Raw genomic sequence first — 12060 nt, forward strand, 5'->3', positions numbered from 1 at the left:
TAAAACATTTATTGTTTCAAAAATAATAATTGGATATAAAGTAAAATCATTTCTTGAGACACTCCAAAAAAAAATCGTTCTGATTGGTACAGAGGTATTTTCATAAAGTGGGTTCAAATGAACCGAGGTATAGCAAATATCGAATTCCCTCACTAAATGTTATCACACACATCATATTTTTTTAACGGTAATGAAACATGTGAGAATAATATTTGTCATGTGAAGTTATACAATTTGGTGTCCTTAACCTCAAACATAACGTCCAATAAGATTTAAGTATGATGAAGCCCCGCCTATCGTAATTACAATGCTTGAGCAAACATTGATACAAACAAAGCAAGCAAGCCAAACAAATCTTTGTCTTGCTAGCATTATGAAAAGAGCTGTAAATGTTCTCACACGATCACTGATCACTTTCCTCTATAAACACTATATAACAACATGATAACATATTTAGTCTCTGCAAATTTTTCATGTCTCTTAACCCTGCCGCCATTTTTAATAATAAGGAGATGTGGTATCAAGAGTCCCTTGTCCTCAGTTCCATTATAAATCTAGAATAAACTGTGCATGCATCAGTAAACAAATTACAATTAACTCGTCAGTTATTTTTTTAGGGAAAAGCCGTTTTATTTTATTTTAAGTACTAATAACTTTTATTTTTATTATTTTCGTATACTATTATTTGGGTTTCAAATACTGTATTATTATTATTATTATTTATACGACAAAAAGTGAGACCTAGCCTGGAACAAGGTCGTTGAAGGTCATGAATTAGGCTAGACTGAACAGAAAATCATCACTGATGTATATACTTCCCAGCTAGTTATCAGACAGACCATTGACCTTTATATCTCATTTCGTATTATATAATCAGTATACCTGCTGATATTGTAGAACTAGGATGACGCACTGTTCATATATCATCATCGTTTACGTTCTAATTTTTTTTCTGGCTGGACAAGGTACAATAAGGGTCATGTTTGGCGCTCTCTTCAAATGAATTGAATTTTATAATTTCAATAGACTACGTATAGAAATTTTAAATTTTTTTGTTATTATTATTTTTGGTTGCCTAGCAACAGATTTGAAACCTGCCATTAATACACTATTATAAACATTATTTATCAAAAAATGCGTCTTTTTCCGTATGAATCAAAACGTATCATTGTATAAAGCATATATGGAAATCTCAAACAATTACGTTTTATTTATTTATATTATTTAAACGAGTATTTATCAACACCTTAACAACCAGATGACCATTAGCAACAATTAGCAACAATATCTTATACTAAGCAACCACAACCTTTGGTATCTGCTCAAGGTTCATGTAATCAATAATGTGTTAACCAAAGCTATGTTTCTATTGTACATGTAGGTACTTAAACGGGATTGTACAAATCTTACATTTTGTTAGCTAGTTGTATGCTTAGAAACTACCTAGCAACCGTACGCACTGCATAGCTACGACCGTTTTCATGTATGATTTACGTTGAACATGTTGATATTGTACTTTTCTGATGGTATTTTGTCATCTATGGTATTGATCTTTTGTAGATTTATCTCTACCGGACTATAGATGGAAGTCACTTGGTGTTCACTTAAAGGAAAAAAGCGCCTCCCCAACCCCAAATAATCCGGACTGACGAAAAAGTATTTACTAAAAAAAAACGAAATTATAGTGACCTTAATGCGGACCTACTGACTTCATAAGCAATATGTTTCTTCCTGATATTATAATATTAGCGACAATATATTATCCAGTAGGATTTCTTATTATTTGCTCTAGCTTCCGAAAATCAAAACCCTTGCCCCATAGCAGTTGTGTTAAAAAAAAACAGATTGATGAGATAAGCCTTTTTGAACTGATTTTTATATTTTGTTCTTAAGTTGTACTGTTACACCACTGTCATAGGTTAGGGGAGGGTTGAACGCTCACAAACATGTTCAACCCCGCCACATTCTTTATGTGCCTGTCCCAAGTCAGGAGCCTGTAGTTCAGTGGTTGTCGTTGGTTCATGTCTGTCATATTTGTTTTTCGTAAATTGTTTTGTTATAAATTAGGCGGTTAGTTTTCTCAATTGAACTGTTTAATATTTTTCATGTCGGGGCCTTTTATAGCCGACCATACGGTATGGGTTTTTCTCATTGTTGAAGGCCGTAAGGTTGCCTATAATTGCTTACATCCAATTCCTTTGAACTTTGGTGGATAGTTGTCTCATTGGCAATCATACCACATCTCCTTATTTTTATATTCATAACTTGAACTATTGTTTTATTCTATTATCAAACAACAATTATATGAACTATGGAAATTATGAAATAACAGACAGTTTTCTTTGACAAATATAATATAAAATTAAACCATGTTCTGTAGGATGTTCATGGAACCAATGAGAATCTTTCTGAGTAGTTCAACTTGGTGAATAAAGCTTTTCTCTAAATATAGCATGTATTGCATTCTATGTTAGTATAAATTACCCCCAAAACGGGTAAATACAATCATAAGATATTAACAACCACATACACACCATTGGTGAAAATCCCAAGTCAATCAGTTACAAACTATGACAATATTTGCTGATAATCCTCACCAACGATTTTTTTTCTCAATACTAATGATTCATAATATAGATTGCTGTACCGTTTTATGTAGAGTATTTCAGTGACAGCAAAATCATCAAAAGTTGATGTACAATGCATCACGATGGAATCTAAGCTACGACTGTAACTCTCATGGATCGACCCTCTGCCATGTGACCACAAACGTGTGCAAACATATTCTTATCCTTAAACAGGTTAAAGATAGCAATTAATTAACTGTGGAAAGGGATATATGAATGCTTGTTTTTGCCCCTAATTCTTGAACAGTTCGGACAATAACCCCCAAAATCAATTTCAACCTCCCTTTTGTGGTATCGGTACAATTTCATAGCGATTTATGCACTTATAAGTCATAAAAGAGATGATTTTTCATTTCCTATCGTTAATTATCCATTTTTAGATGGTGACGTTCCCTTGTCACCATCTTACGGTGTTTATATATCTCAACTTGTACGATTCGCTCGTGTACGTAACAATGTTTTAGATTTTAACGAGAGAAATTTATGTATTACTGAAAAATTATTACACCAGGGTTTTCGATATCACAAACTAGTCAAAACATTTACTAAATTTTATCATCGGTATAAGGACATCATTCGTAAATATAGCTCAACATGCAGACTTCTTATACGTTCAGGTATTTCACATCCAATTTTTCATGGAAATATTCTTTATAAAGCACAAAAATGTCAGTATTCACCTCTGAAGCTAACAAAACCTTTAAATAGACTTATTAAGAAGGGATATAGTTACGATACTGTTGTCAGGTCATTAAAGATTGCATATTTTGGCGTTAATATTGATTCACTTATAGGGTCTTTGCATCGGCACTAAACACATTTATTTAAAAACCAGTTGTTGGCATGACACGGGTTATGTTCTTCTCATATATGTTATGATGGTATGATACTAAACCCCTAACGGGAAGGATTGTGCCTGATATTCATATGATGAAGACATAATCTTTCAATCAGTTTAATTGAAGTCTGGAGCTGGCATGTCAGTTAACTGCTAGTAGTCTGTTGTTATTTATGTATTATTGTCATTTTGTTTATTTTCTTTGGTTACATCTTCTGACATCAGACTCGGACTTCTCTTGAACTGAATTTTAATGTGCGTATTGTTATGCGTTTACTTTTCTACATTGGCTAGAGGTATAGGGGGAGGGTTGAGATCTCATAAACATGTTTAACCCCGCCGCATGTTTGCGCCTGTCCCAAGTCAGGAGCCTCTAGCCTTTGTCAGTCTTGTATTGTTTTTAATTTTAGTTTCTTGTGTACAATTTGGAGTTTAGTATGGCGTTCATTATCACTGAACTAGTATATATATTTGTTTAGGGGCCAGCTGAAGGACGCCTCCGGGTGCGGGAATTTCTCGCTGCATTGAAGACCTGTTGGTGACCTTCTGCTGTTGTCTGTTATATGGTCGGGTTGTTGTCTCTTTGACACATTCCCCATTTCCATTCTCAATTTTATTGTCTGGAAACCAAATGTCTTCGGACGACGACGCTCACGACGCTGACAACGACATCGCCATACCATTATACGGTCGCAAATGTTTAAAAACAAGGACCGGAAATCATTTTAAAATGACATTTTTTGTTATCCATTTACACAATTTAAACCTTTAAAAAAAATAGCGTGCGTTTTAAACCGTATATATATATATATATATATATAATCTATAGGTGTATTACCACCAAATCATAGTACGTCACATCCGGTTCATACGAAAAAGGGTTGAAAAAAATATTCCCTTGAATTTGACAGTTGTAGAAAATTAACCCTGCATTTCATCGCAGAAAAAAAATTATGAGTCATAAACATATAGCTTGGGTGCTTCAAAGTACCATTCTTTTTAATTTGGTGTTTCTACAAAATAATTTGGGAACTTGAGGTTACATGGTTACTAAAGCTTGTACACAGGGAAAAAAGGGGTGAAAATTTGATTGGTTAACTTACAGTGATGGTTATTATCTTATATGCAATGAAATGTTATGTGACATTTTGTCTGTAGTATTGGACAGGATAAAACTTTACTCATGCCAAGTATTTCTTTATTTGAAACAAAGATAAATTCTGCACAATTTTTTGAAAAGTGCCAATTTAACAAATACTTATAGGGGAAAATCAATGGTGGTATTACTCCTATATCGAAAGGTACTTCCTTAAATATTATTTCTTCAAAAGGCTACTACTCTACTGCCTTTGTTAAAAAAATAAAACATCAAAAATAAACGGGTAAAAATGTGAGTGAGACTCGTACCTTGAAAAAAATCCTTTAACATCCCATTGTAAAGACTAAAAAATATGTGCGTATAGACATTCGACCAAATTGCTGGCTATTAGTATCCCGAAAATACTTCTGCCATTCTTTTTCATTGAAATATGTTAAAATAATACCAGAAAAAAAATATTGAAAAAAAACTTAACTGTGTGAGATTCGAACGTAAAACGTAAAACGTCTGATGCAAATGCGGGCGCGTTACCTCTACATTACCTTTCCGAATACATGACAACTTGAACCAAAGACCAGTCGACCAAGACAACTTGGACCAATCTTAAGACAACTCGGACTATTCTTGAAGACAACTCGAACCACTTTTAAAGACACCTCGGACCAGTTTGAAAAATAATTCGGACCACTTCTGAAGGCAACACATAAATGTTTGAAATAGGGTTGTAATGGTGGTACATTCACGACGAATAACGATTCGTCACAAATCTTGCCACTGAATAACGTTAACGGTAAAAAAAAATCTGTTTTGACGTTAACGATACATATTGGAGCGTGACGATAAAGAATAACTTTGTGAAATAATTTCGATGGAACCATTTGGAAAGATAGTAACAATTCGCCCGTTAGGTCATAATAGGCCCAAATAAGGTAATCGTAGAGAGCAAAGTTACATCATCTCTACTAAAAAAGAAACAGCAGAGAGATGTGTTAATCAGCTATGTCATCTCATCTAAATATAAAAATACTAGAGATTAACGAACCTCTTGTTGATGAGATTTTTAACTTGTAAGGTCGCGCTTAATTCATATAACATTTTGGACTAATGGCGCGTTTTTATCACATGAAAGTAAATAATTCAACTTTGCTGTAAAGAGTACAGTCGGCAAAGGAGGATGGAAAATGTTTGATTAGAACAATTTAAATAATTGTCTCTGTAATTGCAAAATAGTCATATTTAATAAATTGTTTGTTAATTTCATCTGTCTTATTGACAAAGTACAACGGAAAATATTAACACAGTGTTTTCTTTAAATTTTCACATTAAATGCTGATCAACACATATTTTTGATATACATTCAGTAAATAACGAGTTGTCGATTTTTGTAATATCAGCTAATAATTTATTTCTATTGAAATATAAAAAAACAAATACCTCGTTATAAATGATGTGTCATGTGTTTGATTAAGATTCGGATCCAATCGATATCCTTATTCATTCGAGCGTTTATTTATTCAATTATCTATACATTGAAAGAGGATTAAAGTCAAGAATGATGTAATTGAATTTTTTTATAAAATATAACTACTTTATTTCTAAAGAAAAATGAAAATGTTCATCGCTTAATGGTTTGACTTGCATTAAACTAAAATTGGGTTTACAGACATCAGTGTACTTTAAAAGATTACATAAGAGTTTTAAGAATATTTAAACAAAATTCTTTGGGGTCTAAACTTTGAAATGTTCGAATTAATTTCAATGTTATACATGTATACGTATAAAACAACTTCTGAACCAGTCAAATCTAGACAAAAAACACTGGTCTGAATAGTGTTTCAAAATGGTCCGAGTTGTCTTTGATAGTGGTCCGAGTTGTCTTTAAATTTGTTAGAGATGTCTTGGTCCGATTTGTCTTTGGTCCGAGTTGTCCTGATTCCGACAACTTTACTGAAAGGTGTTAAAAAGATGTATTTACAACTACTGCATTTTATAGATTTGTAACGTTTCTCCACTTTTTTTTTATTTGTTTACAAAAGAAATCTGGGACTGGGACAAACTAACTTGCAAAAATGTTTACTTTACATGTTTACTCATTATAAAAATTTCACGTTATTACTAAAGTTGAGAGCAAAGTTGCTTTCGGCGGTGGTCTTTTTCTCAAAGTCGTCTGCAACCGGCCCGTTATTTTGTCCCGAACTTTTACATATTCTGAGCATTTTTTACTTGAAAAGAAAAATAATTTTATTATCATTTGTCGCTTTAATTTATTAGGTGACTCAACAGGAGAGACAATTACAAGATGGCTGTTTATCGTGTCTGCCATGTGCATATGTTTTCACCATGTTAGGTGTTGATCTAAATCGATAAAAAAATCTATCCTGAAAAAAAGATAAAAAGTACAATTTGAAGAATGATAGCAAATCTTAAACCTAAAAAACCTCACCTATGAAAGTATTCTTGCGGATATTTTCAGCCCTTACTCCGATTTCGGTCCGATATTACCATTTCGACGAATGTTGTTGATATTTTTTGAGAGATTTTTTTAATTTTTGAGTGCCTCCGCCAACGTGAGCCAATAATTTCTGTTCTAAGTCGGCAAACCCCGTATGTATGCCATCTTTATCACTAATTTTTACAGTGGCTCACGTTGGCGGAGGCCTTTTTAAACGACGGATTTCAGTTCAAAAATCATCAACATTTTTCTATCTTTTGACGTATTTTAAATCAGGTTAAAATCAGATAAAATACGCTTGTACTACTGAAGAACAGATATATGCAAAACTTTTCCGAGGCTAAGTTCATTTATTTCATGAAAATGATTTTGTGACAAAATAGGGGATAGGGGGCCAAATACGGCCCTTAGTGTACCTTGTCCTTTAATGACTGATCAGAATGAAAAAAAAATATATCTGTATCAACTTACCAAACCACATGCTGGCTGCATATCCAAAAGGAGCTTGACACCACACCAAGCCACTAACATATACCGCCTCCGCCGATCCGTTTATGAATCCTCCGCCAACCCAGGTAGCTACATTTAAAATATAAACAAATAATTAAACATCTGGAAGGTTTTCTCTAACAACAACTCTGTCTTAAAGATAAAACCCGCGGACAATCAATATTTAATAAATTTGCCTTCCGAAAGTGGTCAGTGCTAAATTCATTAGTTAAATAGTTCTGTGTTGAGGAACACGCCGGTGAGACTCGTATCTGGTTTAGGCATTGGTCGTACGCACTTAATTAGTTAGCATACGTTTTTATTACTGTTACTAGTTCGGTTCCACTGATTCTTTTTTATTAATATGTTAATGTCTTATTAATGGTTATTCTGGAGACATTTACCAATTTGCTTTATCTAATCTAACTTATCTACTATTGACATGAGCAACACGACGGGTGTCATTATTAAAGAAGGAACCGCTGACCCTTCCACGGGCGGTATCTGAGTTTAACCCTGGGACTTGGCTGGATCGTTTTGATCAATTATTAGTTTGTTGTGTAGTGTTGTGTGATCCGACCGTTGATTGTCCCCTTAATTAGTATCTCCCTCACACGCACTTTTTTTTAACATTTTGGCATATATTTCTGAATTCAGTAAATGATAATGATTAATGATCATTTCTTAGTAAATAGTACACTGAAATCTGTATACGTATTTTGCAACTGTAAACCTTGACAAAATTCAAATTATAGTTAAGTGCTAAATAGCAAAGGCTTCCAATTTCCGTACAATCTGGACCTAAACACAATCGTTACAACCAAAGCCGACTTTACTTGATAGGATTTCATCCTTAGCCTTAGGTACAATTACATTTACGGACTTTTTAACTGAAAATTTACAAACAAAATGTATAAATTTAAACATTAACAGTACTGAAGCACTGGTACCTGGTCTGGCGGTAGCCTAGGGGCTATATTAAGTTCACCATTAGCGAAAATTGACAAAGCGGTTATATCAGCACGATAGGACACCTCAAGCCAAGACGCATTATGCCATGACTGGCCTTTGATTGACAAAACTGTCATTATAATGAAAACCGTCATGACAATGATAGTAAAACATTCCGCTATAGGGAATAACGAGTTCAGATTGGCAGATAGTACCATTATGTACTTAAAAATCTGTGATAACTAATTCTCTATATATACCGAGGGAAGACATTAACATACATGGGGTAAACCATAGATGTATAATTAAATTCTCCATCATAGATTCGTCCGAATTTAAAACATTTCTATTATATCTACATGGCAAAATAAGAGGAAAGTCAAAATGTAAGCTTGGTTGCTCGCAGTAACTTTTTATTTTCTGTGCGATGCAACGTTTGATAAAGATAACAAAAAACATTACAAACATCTCCAAACAAACACACATCTAGCTATTCTACACTAAATCAATATAATATAATGTAAATAATATACTATGCAGAATGTGTTGTACTTATAAGTTACTGTGGGCACCTCTATACATACTATACAAGTTTAGGACTTATATATGACTATGGAACCCCACCCGTAATAGCGCCAAAGAAATGTCCGTGCAGTACTAACACAAAGACTTATAATTAAATACTAATCAAACTAGTTCTACGAAATAGTTCCACAGTTTCTAAAGATAGAAATAGAAAAGGGAAAATCAAAATATAACGGAATAGAAATAAATACCCACATATGGGTTTATACATCTATGGGTAAACGTATCAATCCTTTAAATAAGCTTATTCTAAAAGGTTACCAATTATACACTGCATGTAATTCGATCTTTGTATATTGTTTTTATTGGTATAAATATTGATTGTGTTGTCAATAAATTAAAACCATACTAAATATTATTGTTATACACATATGAACTTTCACCAAACTACAATCTGTCGATACCTATATTTTGGCATTGCACAAGGTCGTGTTTTTCTCTGACTATTAATGACGTCTTCACACTAAATCTATTGTATGTTGGATGTTAACTGATTGATATTGTTTCTAATAGTATATGTTTTTTTGTGTTTTATAAAAATAAGAAGATGTGGTGTGATTGCCAATGAGACAATTCTCCACCAGAGACCAAATGACATAGAAATTATCAATTATAGGTCACCGTATGGCCTTCAACAATTATATTCAATATACCATCTCCTTTGGTAAAACTAGAAGCTCTAAAGAGCCTGTGTCGCTCACCTTGGTCTATGTTCATATTCAACAAAGGACACTCTCCAACATTGTAGACGAGAATAGAATTCATGACAAAAATCTGTTTTGTTGATCTTGTATTGCTGATCATTTAGTCTGTTTAGTTTCTCTCTATCTTCTTTAGTTTTTGCTCAAAAAACAAAAGAGGATAAAAAAATACTCATTTAAGGGCAATCACTCCTATGAGGAATGACAGTCTACTAACTATATCGGCGAAATTTGACTTGTTAGTAGATCTTGCCTTGCTGATCATTTTTGTGATTTAAAGTCTTTTTATCTATTATAATTTTTATCATATAAGGCAAAACGAAAAAAATTGGTAAACATCGTCATTAAAGGGCAATAACTTCAACAAGGAGTCGTCGGACTATTTCCTCCATATTGTCTTAATTGAAGATCTTGTCTTGTTGATCCTTTTTGCTTATTTAAGTTTCTATCTATCTATTATAATTTTTAAGATATAAGACAAACACGCAAAAAAAGGGTAAAAATCGTCATCAAAGGGCAATAACTCTAATAAGGAGTCAACTGACGATTTCGGCCATGAGATTTATTTGTAGCACTTGTCTTGATGATCATTTTCGCATTTAAAGTTTCTCTCTATCTATTATAGTTTTCAAGATAATAGGCAAAAATGAAAAAAAATGGTAAAATTTGTCATTTAAGGGCAATAACTCCTTTAAGGAGTCGTCTGACAGTTTTGAAGTATATGGACGATTGGTAGCGCTCAACAATCTGAACATTTCTGTTTCTGTCAGATTTTCTCTATTTATAACGGTTTTCAGAATAACAGACAAAACTTGCATTTTCCCCTATGTTCTATTGTTAGCCATGTCGGTCATCTTGTTTGGCAGGCAGGGTCATCGGACACATTTTTTAAACTAGATACCCCAATGATGATTGTGGCCAAGTTTGGTTAAATTTGGCCCTGCAGTTTCAGAGGAGATGATTTTTGTAAAAGTTAACAGACGACGACGACGACGGACGATGGACGCCACGTGATGTGAAAAGCTCACTTGGCCCTTTGAAAGGGCCAGGTGAGCTAAAAAATATTGTTTTAATACCATATTGCTTGTCTATCTCAATTCTAGTTCTTTATGTAAGAGCTAATTTCCTTTTCATCTGGAAGTATAGACTCAAAAAAGGGACATGTAATAGATATTTTCGGGAACATTTTGAAAAGTTCAATTCCATTGCAATTTGTACTAATATTCCCAATAGTTTCAACCTAAGCTTAAACAAACACAATCCTTTTCACAAATATGCATAGTTATGTACGCCATACAAAACGATTCCTTGATTAATATTGCTGTATCTTAAACTGTACTCGTATCCAACTGTTATTACTATACTATAGACAGGTTTTTCCAATTATCTACCTTAGTTTGTGACGCGACTCCTAGGCGTCGTTGTAGTACGATCGCCATTACAGGGGTAAATTCAGTAAATAAATATACGTCATCAGGGACCGCCCATTTGGGGGAGATCTTTCTGTACAAAACTGAAGTCCTGTGTTCTTCTGATTGGTAGATAATGTTTGTAATAAATATTTTTTGATAGATGGATCAAAACTAGAGTTAAAAAAAAAATAAAAAATGAATGCTGAATGTACTATTTATTTTTACTGCAGGGTTGAAAAGTAATGGGGGCCAGTAAAGGAATTAAGTGCGAATCTACAGTGTTTGTAAACAAGGCCATGTGAATGCCCAAAAATGCCGCATGACCCTATGTTTTTATTGTTGCAAAAGATAGGGCTACATTTGTACTTTCATGAATGATATATGAAAGCTTCCAATTTCTAAAGGTAAATCAGGTATAAATTTAATTCAAGACATAGATTAGCATTAAAGTCAATGGAAGATTTTTTACTGAATTTACCCCTACAACCGTGAAAAAATGTAAACAAGATATACATCTATTTCCCAGACCGCATATAATTAACGTAAACACAAGAATGTGAAGCGTACTTGACCTCGGCAAAATTACAAAATAAATAATAAAGTAATTAGATAAGGAATGGACATTAAAATTAAAAGTGTATTGCAGGCCAGTAGCCCTTTTCACAAAAAATCTTAAGTGTAAAATTAATCTTACGATAAAAATATTCAGTTGAATTGTTAAGGAATATTTTAGACTTACGATAAATTTTACACTTAAGATTTTTTGTGAAAAGGACTACAGGTGTCGTGTCTTTAAAATATAACTCATTTTATTTGATACGTTAGAACCGGGACATAATATTTGCGAATACGAATCCCAGGTTACATATCGATTATAATCATTTGGTAATCATAATATTGATTATT

The 12060-nt window shown here is 33.2% G+C and overlaps 1 protein-coding gene across 2 annotated transcripts in view; it reads right to left on the minus strand.

Moving 5' to 3' along the window:
• Positions 1 to 12060, minus strand: part of LOC127729877 (high-affinity choline transporter 1-like) — a 59654-nt gene that overhangs the window by 24010 nt on the left and 23584 nt on the right. For both annotated transcript variants that reach the window (XM_052237810.1, XM_052237811.1), the window contains exon 2: positions 7488 to 7595. In XM_052237810.1, coding sequence (XP_052093770.1) covers positions 7488 to 7595 — 108 coding nt within the window. The remainder of the gene's footprint in view (positions 1 to 7487; positions 7596 to 12060) is intronic.

The sequence above is a fragment of the Mytilus californianus genome, unplaced genomic scaffold, assembly GCF_021869535.1.
Source record: "Mytilus californianus isolate M0D057914Y unplaced genomic scaffold, xbMytCali1.0.p SCAF_2, whole genome shotgun sequence".
NCBI lineage: Eukaryota > Metazoa > Mollusca > Bivalvia > Mytilida > Mytilidae > Mytilus > Mytilus californianus.